At 37.6% G+C, this 14,481-nt stretch overlaps 1 protein-coding gene across 2 annotated transcripts in view; it reads right to left on the minus strand.

The window, feature by feature from the left end:
• Positions 1–1,408: 1,408 nt before the first annotated feature.
• LOC137993426 (anillin-like) overlaps positions 1,409–14,481 on the minus strand; it is a 19,321-nt gene continuing 6,248 nt past the window's right edge. Inside the window, exons 5-17 of one of the 2 annotated variants that reach the window (XM_068839278.1) lie at positions 13,080–13,289; positions 11,569–11,707; positions 11,310–11,441; positions 10,874–10,933; positions 9,407–9,533; positions 8,382–8,430; positions 8,195–8,287; positions 8,030–8,057; positions 7,791–7,903; positions 6,579–6,665; positions 5,134–5,241; positions 3,493–3,620; positions 1,409–2,842 (exon numbers count right to left, since the gene is read on the minus strand). In XM_068839278.1, coding sequence (XP_068695379.1) covers positions 2,671–2,842; positions 3,493–3,620; positions 5,134–5,241; positions 6,579–6,665; positions 7,791–7,903; positions 8,030–8,057; positions 8,195–8,287; positions 8,382–8,430; positions 9,407–9,533; positions 10,874–10,933; positions 11,310–11,441; positions 11,569–11,707; positions 13,080–13,289 — 1,446 coding nt within the window. In that variant the 3' untranslated portion in view covers positions 1,409–2,670. Of the gene's footprint in view, positions 2,843–3,492; positions 3,621–5,133; positions 5,242–6,578; positions 6,666–7,790; positions 7,907–8,029; positions 8,058–8,194; positions 8,288–8,381; positions 8,431–9,406; positions 9,534–10,873; positions 10,934–11,309; positions 11,442–11,568; positions 11,708–13,079; positions 13,290–14,481 lie in introns of both variants that reach the window. The other variant, XM_068839270.1, reaches the window with a different exon arrangement.

Raw genomic sequence — 14,481 nt, forward strand, 5'->3', positions numbered from 1 at the left:
ATCACAGATTTTGTCATAATTTGTAATACCAGTAATCTTGTCATCAGTTTCAACTGATGTGTTGCAACTGAAAAGCAAGGCCTTTGTCATGAGATGGATAAAAGGTGTATAAAAGTTTTAATTGCTGACTATTTTAGTTGCTCAAGAGCAGAAAAACAAAAAAAAAGTATGTAACTATAAAGAACAGTGTAAAAAGGGGGAAAAAAAGGATACTTGTTACAGGAAGGTTAAAAAAATGTTATCCTGACTTGGATGTTTCTAATAAGAGGGTTTTTTATGGTTTAATAAAATTTTGTTATATATTGGTGTGGCTATATTTATTCAAACTTGCAATATTGCCTTTTGCTCCCTTCGCTAAGTTGGTAACTGAAGCATTATTCGTAAACAGTTTGAACCCATGAGTCATATCATAATTAAGTAAAGTACGATCGTCCAGGTTAGTATAGTCCTGAGGACTGTTCGAGATGACAGTGACTGACATTTCGACAACCTGACTGGAAGTCATCTTCAGAGTCAAGTGATTAATTTTGTGTAACATGAGCATTATTTGCCCTCAGAATTGAGACTATTCAATCCATGAAACAAAAAAAATTACATAGCTGGCCCCAGTTGTTCAAACGATGGATAGCACGATCTGTTTGATAAATCATTATCAAGTGGATAAGTAATAGCGAAACCCATTGAGATATCCAATAGATAGTGATTTATCTGGTGGAAAGTGTTATCCACCTTTTGAACAACTGGGGTCCTGGTTTCAAGAAAGCATGTAATCACCAAATTTGATAAAATTTAATTTGAGGGAGTGTGATTTTGGATTCAGATCACATCCTTGATTTTCACAAGACATGGCCATGTTCTTGTTCAAGACTACTCTAATCTGCCATGAATATCTATGGCTTTAATTCTTACATGTAATAGTGAAAACCAAGAATTGCACAATTGGCATTGCTGACTTAGCAAGTATGACAATGTTTTGTTGTATTTTAAAAAGCTTGCATGGAGAGTCTGTGTGTAGGCAAAAACATATAAAGCTAAACCACACACCAATTTATCCAGTAAGAGATTTATCATCTACCGTATTTTACCGAATTTCTAGAAAGAATAACCACTATAAATAAGTGTGGAAGTTTGTTCACAGCTATACATTCAAACAACAAGCATGAAAGTGTGACGTCAGTGTAGTTAGATAATACAACTCTCACAAACAGAGCTCAAGAACCATCCTGCAAGTTGCAGGTCGTTACCGTAATATTGAACAAGAAAGTGGTAAAGAACAAGCTAATAGTGGCCATTGAATCAACAAGGAGATAAAACCATGAAGTCAGGAGGACAGTGTGAAACTGATCAAAGACCACTGAGTAATGTTTTGCTGCACTTCCAACTAAACCAGACAATAAACACACTGAAGTCAAGAAAACTGAGCCACTTTATTGAATAATGTGAGACATAAAAAGTTGGTGCTCATAATTAATTTTTATTCATAGTGTTGCCCTAATATTATAATTATGTACATTCATCTCTTAAAAAAGCCTGACACTGAATTTTTTTCTGGGAACGAGAAGATAACATATCAATCCAAAACACTGCCAATGCACCTATTTGCACCCGTGATTTGATGATTTTACATCTTTTCCTTGCCAACAAAAATCAAGATTTAACTAGAATAAAGGCAATGCACATTACTCTTCTAATTAAATCAGCCTTCAACCTTCCAAACTAAGGAACACATTGCTCTCAAGAGTTTGTAATTATTGTGTCATCCTCTTTGCACAAGGCAACCTTCCCAAAGGACTGAGTATACAATCACTTCATTTACAGCTTAAAATTATATGTTTTCATTTTGCATAAACTCCTTAAAGGCCATTTCCAAGTGTAACCAGTCCTTTAGAAACTTTTGACGTGGTAAATTTCTTATCTTAGGAATGGTCCTTGTATCATGATAATATGGAATGCTCTTCATCAATTTTCAAACAAAATAGCTTCAAAACTATCCAACCTCTTCATAATATTACAGTCTGTAATGTTCCTATACACACAGGCCCACTTTTCTGTCTTTGATAATGATCTGGCATTGTGCAACTTTGTTACAGTCATGTACATGATTAATTTATTACTGCCTTTAACATCATTCAAATTATGCATCTTATCATTATTGCCAGCTTAATTAAAATAAAGCTTACTAAATACTTAGGATTTGTTTTAAAAAATGATTCCAGGCAATTTCCCCTAATTTCAAATTCTGCCCACCAGCAACTTGAATTTGCTAAAATTCCTTACAGAAGGGCAATAATTTTCCTTCAAGAACACAATAATAATAATAATAATAATAATAATAACAACAATAATAGGTTTTAAACAAAAAAGTACAAGATAAAGAGGAAAGACCATTGCCTCATAATTTTTTTGGACAGCAATCGAGGACAATTATTATTTCCCATCCAACATGTCTTCTGCAGCTGACTCAATTCAATGCTTTTAAATCAAAGTCATAAATGACAGAAAAGTTTTCAAGTGCATTTGAAATCAAAGTTATCCGAATTTAAGAGTGCTGAGAACCTTGTGTTCATCAACACATGACAGTTCTCTTTAGTTCCCATTACTTTCAAAGCTCCAGCATTTAAAAAATGCACTTTATTCTGAAAGGCTGTCACATCCAAAGAAAGAATAAATTTATTTGCTGTTCTTTGAACACATATACACGTCCTGATTGTGTATACGGCTCAAGTCAGGGTAGAGAGGGCTCTTCCCATTTACTGTCCAAGCTCTTCCATCTCTGAGAGCTTCATTCAGACTATCAATCCATGTTGCACGATCAGACTTGGTGTCTGCGGCAAGAAGGTACCTGCAGAAGAAACAAACAAACGAACAGTTCAAAATTTAATTGTTTTTGTTTCATACATCATTGTAACAGCTGCCAGTTAATGACATTAAAATGATTCCTTTAAACAACCCTTTCCCTCATGGAAAGCTGTGCTGTAGAAATTTTCAGCAGTTGTCTTTATTTATTATTATTATTTTGATGGTCAAGAAAGAGTTGTGGGTGAAATTGAAAACGTTGGGTGAATGTTCACCAGTCATTTAATTCACTTAGAGACAACAAGCACCTAAATTTTTGTCTAATCCTTTGTTCTAAATTTCCTTGAAATCAACAAAAAAGTGCTCAAGGAGATGATTGAAATAAGGTACTTTGAAGGTGAAATTTATTGAATTGTTGCCAGAAGGTGATACAACTGTCACAACAGTGTCCTTTTAACTCCTGCATGCTCTCGTCACGTACTATGTGGATTTATTTTTCATTCTGAATTCAAATCCTAAAGCAGATGTAACTGGTTGTCTCCTGTCAGTCCGGGTTTTGTGTTGTTTGATCTGAAATGTTTCTTCAGCCACTTGTTGCTTCAAAGTGGATTCAGGCATTATGCATTCATGCTGTTATAAATCAACATTATGATAATTACAATAATTATTATAATGACTTCAGAAAATATATCTTACTTGACTTCTGTACCACATGACCTCTTTAGTTTCAGTTCCATGGTGTTTGGTCGTGCACACAGGTCTCTTGCGACCTTTGTCACTTCGTCACTTATGCACTCTGACATATCAATGGACCCCAGAGGAGGCTACAAAAGACCAATGCCAAGAACATTATTTTAGCTTTCGAATCTTAGAAGTGATAATAATCTTGATTTCATTAACCATTAACTCCCAGGAGTGAGGCTTAATAGATTTTACTACCACAGTGTCTAATGCCACATGAGTTTACTCGTCACTGGGGGGTTCGGGAGTCAATGGGTTTAAGAGGACATAGTGTTTGAGTTGACCTAGATGTTGTTAACCCATTCACACACAAAGCTCCCCAACTGACGAGTAAAATCGTCTAGTGTTAGTCAGAAATCTATTAAGTCTCACCCTCACATTGGGATGCGTTGATCTCTGTATTGACAGGTCATGAATACAATCTACTGAAGAACAATGTCTAAATAGAGATCAAGATCAAAGGTAGAGAGTGACTTAATTGCCACACTTTAGTGTTGTTAAAGGGGGACAGTGCTTTATAGTTAGCAACTAGTCACTGAAGACATGGAGGTGGCTAGTGGTAAATATCCACCACTAGTCACCGACACTGAGGGAAATAGTTGTGTTAGTATACTGTATTAAAACATTGAGATAATATAGGACAAAAAGATGATTAATCTTTAACTCCTTTATTGCTGCAAAGATTACAACACTTTCAGGTGTGAATTGCTTGGAGATGAAGAGCAAAAGATATCCAGAGTTTGAGTAGCCAATCAGTGCGAGAGTTCAACGCTATCCACTGTTTTAGACGTATAATTATTGTACTAAATCATGTTATGGGATCAGATAAGTAAATAAAGTAAACTAAAGTAAAGTCAATTTACTTAACGTTGGTAGTTCCTTCAGTTACGAAACTGGTATCAATGGAAGCCGACCCTCCCTCTGTCAGTGATTCGTTTCACAGATATTTAAAGCTATAGCTACATGGATCAGAGGAAGGTGGAAACAGACGTTGAAGTCACCGAGGATCGAACTGGGGACCCCTTGCTCCGAAAGCCGCGCACTAGCCAACTGAGCTATGCCTGCAAATGTTGGTTTTTGAGGAGAGGGAAAAACCTCTCGGAGCAGAGTAGAGAACCAACAAACTCAACCCAGATATGGCGCGTAGAATCCAGGAATCGATCCTGGGCCACATTGGTGGAAGGCAAGTGCTCTCACCATTGCGCCAGCCCTGCTATCAAAGCTGGTGCCAGAAACATCTTTTTCAAGACAATGATCTATCTTGAATGTGGAGATCTGGGCCACCAGTTAGTTGACCTTCGTGCCAAAGAAAGGCTGATAAATACTGGTATAGCCTGTTCCAGGCTCTCTAATACTGGTAGGGACTCTTCTGCTAACAATGACTGCGACATTGGAGGCACCCACTGCTAAGAGCCAAAGTCAATCTTATGAATGAAGGGGTAGTTTCTAAAGAAACTGTGGTGCTGCGTCGGTGGGGAAGTAGTATACAAAAATTTGGTTTATCAACAGAGTTGATAATGTAAATTGACCACCGTACAGAGATTCTAAAAGCTGACGTTTCGAGCGTTAGCCCTTCGTCAGAGCGATCAATCTTACCTTGATGGATTCATCACCAGGGTATCTCCAGTATGAAAGGACAGCACTGTCCAACACACACCATCTTCTCTGCCAGGCTCCATAACCACCAATATCCTCCAAGACAGTCTGATAAGAAAGTAAGACCCCATAAATTTGCAGCGCACAAGGAACATTGATTACCCGGGTTACATCGGGTTACATAAAATCTATGCAGTAAAATAGACCATGCATACATGGTGGTAGTATTCTGCTGATCAGGCTTGTAAAAGGTTGTCAGAAGGACTGTGTATTGATTTGGGTGTGGTAATGACTACATATAAGAGCTTGAGATACACTATTCTTCCAATTATCACACTGTACAATTTCAGATTTAAGATTCTCTTTCTCTTTTGCTTCTATGTTTAATCCAATTTTCCTGACTTCAGTTCCAAGATTCTCCCATTATTTCGATTTAAGTGCTGTTTACTCAGCAGTACATGCATGCCACATGAATGCCCCGTTTTTGAAACGCATGTAAGTACACGTAAGATAAATTTTGTGTAGCATGGAATAATCGTAACAAAGTGGTAAAATCAGAGAATCAGAAGAATTACTGTGCAATCAGAGACGTTTTGCTAGATAGAAGTGATAAAAAACGGAGAACAGTACGTATCAATTGTACAATTGGAGAGCATCTCTTTGCCTAAAAAGGAGACTAGCACCCCTAAAAGTAAATCGGCTCGACTATTCTCCAATTTAGCCACTATCACACCGTTCACCAGAACCTAAAATGGCTTCTGTCATAAAGAATTTTTTTTAAACTGGAAAAAGTTCATTTGATTAACCCATTGATTCCTAGAAGTGAGGCTTGATATATTTTACTGTCTAATGCCAGACAATTTTACTTGTCAGTAGGGGGTGGTTTAGGAATCAATTTATTAATGGATTAAGACAAATTAGAAAACCGGTAATAATTGTCCCAAAATGCATTGAATGAACTGAAGAGCCTAATAAGCAATGGACCCTTCTCCAAAATTGCAGCTGAAAATTCAGGCAAGTTAAACTTAAAAACTAATAGCAGATTAGAAATAAAAAGAGCACCTTTACTTTCAATTGATAACCCCCGCAAAGTTTTGGCATATCAGGTGCAATATCCAGTCATAAAAACGGCTATAACACGTAATACACTGAAACTTTGCAGGGTTACTATTAAGTAAAGGTGCTCTTTCTTATAATTTTCTATTTCAGTTTTTCATTCAGTTCAACCTAACTCATTCAAATCCATTGTCGGCATTTTGGAAAAGGGTCTATTGAGCCTGAAAAGATTTTAAGGACAGGTCCTGCCATTAAAGTAAGCAAGAAATAATTATTACCTCCAGTGCTCGCTAATAAACCTAAGAAGCCTTGTATTCGCATGAAATTCGAATGAATGGTTGCTTTGTAAGAAGGCTATCATGTATGCATAATGTCAAAACTCCACTCACCAGAAATCCCTTAACATGGCTACTGTACCGAGGTGAAAAGTCAGCTTCCACTTCCAGCAAATTACTTAATGGACAATTGTCAGGTACCTGTAAAGAGAAAAACATGCAGCAGATGCCACAAGGCCAGTTGTCATTATTGTTTAAGGTTGAAATGTCTAATGAAAGGCTAACAATCAGAATCGAAAATGTATGTCCATGGAAAATAATGTCAGATTGATTAAGAAAGAGCTTGCAGTTTCATGATTACCGAAGCAGCTAATTGTGTTCAGCATTAGGGGAACGCAATTTCTAATCTTGGGTATCCTGTGCACAGGGTGAGCTAGCAAGTTTGCGTTTGTCTCCTTTTTCAGCACCATCTTGAATTATGTCATGTGCATTGACACGTCATAATTATATGCAAATGACGATCGCACACCTCATGATTGGTTGTAGCTAGAACATTGTTTCTTTCCCTACCCTTCTCCTTTGCTTCCAGAGCAACTGTTGAACACACTTCAATAATTATCCAAGATTACCGCTACAGGTACCGTAGGAATTCTCCTTAGTTGCAAAAGACTAAGCAATGATGACTGCGTCAGGATGTGTGGAAGAAATCTGAGTGTTCCCAATGGGAGGTGAGGCTACAATCTGTCAATTACTGTAACCGCTGACCTATTTAATTATTGTTGGAGCTCGCAGGCCATTAAATCACAGTCACTCTGTAAACTAATGATTTTGTCTCCTTAATTAAAGTGCCCCTAACCCCAAAATATTTTTTCGCTAAACTGAATCTTTGCACCTGTTTGAAACGCAATGTGTCCATTTTGTCCGTTTTCTAACAAATCCTGTCATTTTATTAGGCTTCAAAAGTTGCAAAAACCCAAGCATCTTTAGTTCACGACTGAATCGAAAGGGAAGTGGTTATATTCCTCTGATTTGATGTCACAATCAGTATACTTTGTGTGCATGTTTACAAAGAGTTAATGCAACGTAAATCAGTTTGTGATGTCGAATCACGAATACACCCACTCCCCTTCTGACTCGGTTGTGAACAAAAGATGCTTGGTTTTTTGCAAGGTTTGAAGCCTATAAAATGGCAGGATGTGTTAGAAAAATGAAAAAATGGCCGCAATGCGTTTCGAACAGGTGCAAAGATTCATTTTAGCGAAAAACACATTTTGGGGTGATGGGCGCTTTAATTAAAGGACATTCTAATGATATTTTTGCAGTCACCTTATCAAGAGAGAATCTCTTTGACTTGATGATTGGCAAATTGATGTGTGTAATGCCAACAAGGGAGAAGCTGCTGGTTCTGAATACTGTCTGAGGTGATGGTGTGACTTGTGCTGCTGGAAGGGAAAAAGAGTTGTCTAATGTGATGGGTAAGAATGGATACAACAAAGTGATCAAATGGATGTAATAATGATTTACTGAGCTAAGTTATAACACGTACATTGGAATGACACACAAACCTGGAGAAGGAGCTTCTGATCCACGACGCTATGAAAGTAAAATTCACTTATGAGCAAACTAAATGAGGACTTTTTATTTAATTCAATTTCAAAGGGTCAATACAAAACCACTATTTGAAACAAGAAGGATTGGGAAGTCCTTCACTTCCTGCAATCTTCCCTTACCCCAGCAAACATCCCTTTGACAACTTTTGGTGACTGGAAGATCTTGTGTTTTGTCGGTGTGGCTACTGTGTTCACAACTGCCTTTTTTACATTCTGAAAATGAAAATTTAAATAGAAAAAAACTCTGAATTATAATCTGTCCACTCATTATTTTATGTTGTATTAAGACTTGGAAGTTTAAACTTACCATACAGAAAACTTTAATGGTGACATTAAAATCTGGCTTGATGTCTCTCCTGTACAAATTAAATTGAGTAATACATGTCATCAGAAGTCAGAATATTCTTAACTGATGTCCAGCATAGGTCAAGAGGAGTTCCTGTTGCTGTGTAACTAGCATTTAGCACTTCCAAATTCTTTTTTCTTTTCTATTTGTTTGAGTCCATCCACTTCTAAAGATCAGTCTTCACTTGGACTGTATAATAATACACTGTAATTGACAGTGGAGCTTTGCTTTTTTATTCCAAACTTATTCTTGTTGTGTATTTATCCATTTGTGATTGCTTTGATCTTTGAAAAATACCTTAATAACCCGTTGACCTTTGGAAGTGACACTTAACAACAGATTTTACTCGTCAACTGGAGGTGTCCTAGGGCATTTGAGGTGGCAGTGGGTTGAAAGGAACACTAAAGCCTGGTTTCCATATGATCTGCAACGGCCTGCCACCATCGGAAGCCGCCTGCGTCAGTCTTATCACAGATGATCGTAAACACAGGAGGCAAATGTTTCCATTTAAAGCAGACAAGCGTACCACTATAAATCCTCTGCGAAGCGAAGACAAAAAGGAGGGCACTTACTCAAGTCTGATTGGACATGTTTCAAGGCAAACAATATTGTGTTGCCGATAGGACACAGACCATCTCAGACACACACTTCCATTAAAAATTGTCTTAGTTGGAAGCGCCATAATGGTCGAGAAAGTAGAACTAGATTCAACTTTCCCAATCATCCAGACCATGTGTGGCAGATTGCCACAGACACTGGGGACAGATGGTTCCATATGTCTGTGACGTGGCGCAGACCTATCGGCGATCGTGTCGAAGACCATAAGGAAACCAGGCTTAAAATACTCTGACAGTATCTTAATTTTGATGTAGCCCGACACTCCAATACTGATATCAATCTCACCTATAGAAATTTGGCATATAAATATCATTACCGTCAGTTCCATTTTTATTTGCATCTCTGTGAGGAAATCTGTTGATACTTACAAAGTGAATTTCTCAGGGAACAGCAGAAAATTCCCCTTATCTGCATCATTTGTTGAAAGAACTCTGGTGCAGTGAAACTCATGCGGGCCGTGTTGGAAGATGCAAACAAAGTAAAACACGCCAAGATCTGTCAAGAAATGGTTACCTTTCAAAGAACTTTCAATGATAGGTGGAACTGGCAGTTACTACACATAACATTAACAGTTAGCTGGACTCGAGTCCAAACTGAATTTAAGCAATACCATCTTTAACTGACAGAAAGCAACATTACTATAACCACAAAACATTTGTGTTTATTTATAAGGTAGTGGTTTTTGGTTTGAAATCAGCAGTGATAAATGGGGATGAAGGACTGTATTTAAGTCAGAGATTACTGCCAATACAATGTAGGCCATTTCTGAGTTCATGTCTGCCTCCTCTTCAAAGGAATTAAGTGTGGAGTTTTTGTGATGTTAATTAGTTCTACTTTACATATGAATGAAAACTAATTTTTGTAAGAAGATGCAAATGTGAACTCAGAAATGGCCTAATGCACCAGTTCCCCAGCTGCTGACTGCACGCCATTCGACGCACAGACGATTAACAATTAGCCTCATGGGCTATCGTGCTTGAGGGCAAAGGGTCTACTTGTTTTAGTATCACCCAACTAGTCAAACAGAAAAGGCAGTAATAAAGTTAGCAAATGCAAGATTAAAATATATTTATTTGGGAATAAAACGAAAGAAAGCATGACGCTTTTCGCTACTCAAGGACTATTACTCTAGTAGCGTAGCCAATCAAAATACAGCATTTGCATTAGTCCATTAGTTGGGTGATACTAATTGCAGGTAGCTGATAGAGACCTTTTCATGGCCTGAAATGCAACCAAACAACTGAGATTAAAGGATATTTTTCAAGCCTTTGCTGCCCAACTTATTGGCCATGGGTTGCTTAGTGAGCCAAATGTGAAGAAATTAACAGCTGAATTTAGACAACTCCAGGATGATCAATATAATTATAAAACAGAAGTGGGACTTAACAGATTTACTGTCTAATGCCAGACGATTTCACTCGTCAGTGGGGGTGGTCCAGGGCAGTTCAGGTTTCAATGGGTTAAAAATAAAAGAAAAAGAAAGAAAGAAAGAACACACCCCCACATGTTTGTATTGTCATGGTAAAGCCAAATTTGAAATGTATGAAAGGATAACGAAGGCTAGTGCTAGGGTGCTTGCCTTAATTGAGATCCGGGGATCCCCACCGGGTTCAAGACATGTTCTGACCACTGGTTGAATTTGTTCTGTCGTGATAACGTTTTGTTGGCTCTGAAGAGCCCCTATGGGGAGTAGTCAATAATGTATAATGATGTAATTATGTATAACATTTGAGGCTGTTGTTTTAACATCAATTTTTAAGGGCTATCCTGCAACTCCCGATTTCTCATTATCATTATAATAGCACATAAGAGTAAATCAATTTTGTTTAACTCACCACTTCTTATACCCACTCTTAAAACATCCATAAAATCTTGCCGAAGTATAATCTTGAGACCTAAGTTCGTGAGAAATACATTCAAGAGTCGTGTAAAAGAATTCTCAAAATAAAATTTTAATACCATACTTACATGTAAAGGCACAACACATCACTTGCTTTCACTATGATTGCATTTTGATTTAATTGACTCATTACCTTTACCTGCTAATTATTAAAACAGTATTCTTAAATTACAACTGAACATCATCAGAAGGTACAGTGTATATGACACTATTCAAGACTTAAACTATCAAATATTAGTTTTAACCACTAGTATAATTATAGTAATCATTTATACACATCTCCAAAAAGTCACTGACAGTTTATCAAATTAGCTGCAAAATTGAACACCGTAAATCTATCACTGACATCAGTAAACACCATGGACTGATACCTGAGAAAGAAAGAGTGGCTATGCATGATGGTGCCGAGGAGCTTGGATTCCCTCCAATAAGTTCAGCATCTCCTTCAAATGATCCCATTTTTAATCTCTGAACTTCCTCTAGACATGCTGTTCGGTGTTCACCTAATAGTAATAACCAATTTGTACAGCCATTTTCTTATTTTAAAAGTTTGTAATATGAGAGCATAAATATAATAATAGTTTTTTTGGTTGTAAACAGGCAATGGACATACAATGTCATGTAACTTACTTGCAAGCAAAAGAACTCTTTCAGCTTCAATTTCCTCTGTGGAACCTCTAAAGGTGATGTCATTGGCAACACAGACATTTAAAGCTTGACTTGCCTGAAGAACAATATTCTGCTGGAGGGCAGCTTCCTCAAGCAACATCTGCGAGTGGAAAAACATTTATAATGTTAAGAGTGTACAGTCCAAATTCATAGTTACAGGATAGCAGTAAAAGGGCCAAAGCAAGTTTCCTTCTGCCAATTTGGCCCTTAGTTACAATGTATTCAACAGTAACTGCAGTTACTATTTTCTGAGTGCATAGTATGTGAATTGGCTTATACTTGACATGTCCAGTGTATATGAATTGTACGACTGTCCTCATATCCAACAAGCACAAACAGAATAAAGGTGTTAGTTAATTTCATTTCATTCTAACTGCTTCAATTTTACATAAGAACTGCATTCATGACTCACCTTGTATGTTAAAGGGTTAGTATCAAAATGATTGGAATTATCCCTTTTCTTTCGACCACAAAATTACTTAAAATCATTAATTTTCAGTGACCGTTTCATTCTTGAATTGCTTCTGGATCACTACAGTCACTTTGCGATAAACATTGATTAAATTTAAAAGAAAAATGAGCCACTCAGTTATTACTGTAACAGAGTTCATCGAAGATGTAAGAGGATCTTTTGAAAACCTTGGCCCAACGTTTTCAAGTTGGCATTCATTTTAATATTAATCTTGGCTACGCATAGCGAAAAATTTTTAAGAATAGTTTCTGTGAGCTAAAATAGCCATTTTGAAGAAACTTTGGCCATTAATTTTTGTTTGCCATTGGTAAACAGGTCTCCTTTGCTTTCCAGATTTTTTCTCACAATCCATGACACTGCCCCTCTAAGTCATAGACCTGTACATGTATATGAGCTGTTGATACTCGAGATCAAGTGAGCCAACCAGGCCCCAGTTGTTCAAAAGGTGGTGCTATCCACCGGATAAATAATGATAATAATGATAATGAGAGTGATAATGATAGTGATAATGATAATGATAATGATAATAATAATAAATTTATTTGTCTCAAGGTTATTTAGCCAAGCACGAGTGCTCTACTAATTGGTTTTTGAGGAGAGGAGAAAACCAGAGTACCCAGGAAAAAAAACTCTTAGAGCAGAGTTGGGAACCAACAAACTCAACCCACATATGGCGTTGAATCCGGGAATCCATTTTCAGGCCGCATTGCTGGAAATGGGGTGCTCTCACCACTGTGCCAGCAACTGCACCAGCCATGCTCTCTCTCTATACTGGACTGAAATCAGATCAATTATCAAAGCATAGGTTGCTCTTTGAGGAGAGGGGACAACCAGAGTACCCAGAAAAAAACCTCTCTAAGCAGATTAGCAAAAAACCAAAAAACTCAACCCATACGACGCCAAGTCTGGGAATCAAAGCTGGGCCACATTGGTGGGAGGCGAGTTCTCTGACCACTGGGTTAAAGAAGAGCTACTAGTACATACACATTGTAATGCTTACTTTAATAGCATCCTGTGTTCTTGTTGGTTCCTCTGGCACTGGTGGCTTAAGTTTTGGCACAGTTTTGGTGGCGTACTGCTCACTGGAGCTACCATTGTAACCAGACTGGTACGTTCCTCTTTGCTCTTTTTCACATACCGTGCCCAATGAATTAACATTGGATGTGGCAATTTCTTTCTTCTTTTCTTCTGTTATGTGTTCTTTCTCCAACTGTATACACCAAAAATAATAGTAAGACTTTCTCCTTTTCAGACTTTGATTGAAGGTTTACTGACCCCTACTCCACACAACTTTTAAACTGGGAAAAATTGTTGACTTTTTGGGCCTTATGATCAACAAATAAATAATACTTTTCCATGTTACAGTATAACATAAACTAAGGTTGTAATTTAGTTAGTTAAAATTCAATGCAGAAAGTTCATAACATTAAATTTGAAATGTATGCCAAAGGTGGAGAAAGGTCAAAGAAAAATCTAAAATCTTTTGAAAATCACGGAAGATACTATGAAAACCACTGATCTGTGGAATGGGCCTGAAATACTGAGTCACTACCCCGCCCACTTTCACTTGTAAATAGTTCAAATTCTTGAGAAGTGTTAAGTTTGACGATACTTTTCAGGCCAGGGAACCTTTCTTGCACTCGAAGAAACAGCAAGTCCATGGTTGCACTTGCAACCTCTTCGCTGGACAAGGAAAATTTTATCCTTTTTTTCCTGGGACTCATGATTTTGAAAACGTATCTTTCCATTGTTGTGGTTGTTCTTACTGTAGCTCTCTCTGGCCAAACGAAATTTCGCACGCATTTTGAAAGAAGGTTCGTCTCACCTTTCGAAATTTTGTACGCATTTTAAACGAAATTTCGTCTCTCCTTTTGAAATTTCGCACACCTCCAGAACAAAGGTTCGGCAAAGCAAAACGAAATTTCGCACTTCTCCTGAGCGAAAATTCGGTGAAATTTCGTCAGACCTTACGAAATTTCGCTCAACCTACAGGAAATTTCGCATGTCTCCAAAGCGAAAGTTCGACGAAATTTCGCCGAAATTTCGTTGAGAACAAAGCACGAAATTCGACGAATTTCGCTATCATTACTTTTGCACAGTACTGTAGTACACCTTGACGGCAAAAGCTGGCTACTGCTCACACCGCAGGAAAGGAATTTCATCAAAATGTTTCACTGAAGTGGGCGGGGCACTCACTCAATAATTCAGGCCCAATTTCCACAGATCGGTGGTTTTCGTAGTAACACTCAGTGATAGATGTAGCTGTAAAGTTGTCAAATGTTAAGTGTATTCTAAATTTCTTCTGCCGGTGTCACTGGTAGTTATTCTATGAATTTGTCATGCAACACATGGACATTTGCAAACACCCCAAAGAGGACCAAGCATACCCCAGTTCAAGTAAA

This window comes from Montipora foliosa, chromosome 1 (assembly GCF_036669935.1).
Source record: "Montipora foliosa isolate CH-2021 chromosome 1, ASM3666993v2, whole genome shotgun sequence".
Taxonomy (NCBI): Eukaryota; Metazoa; Cnidaria; class Anthozoa; order Scleractinia; family Acroporidae; genus Montipora; species Montipora foliosa.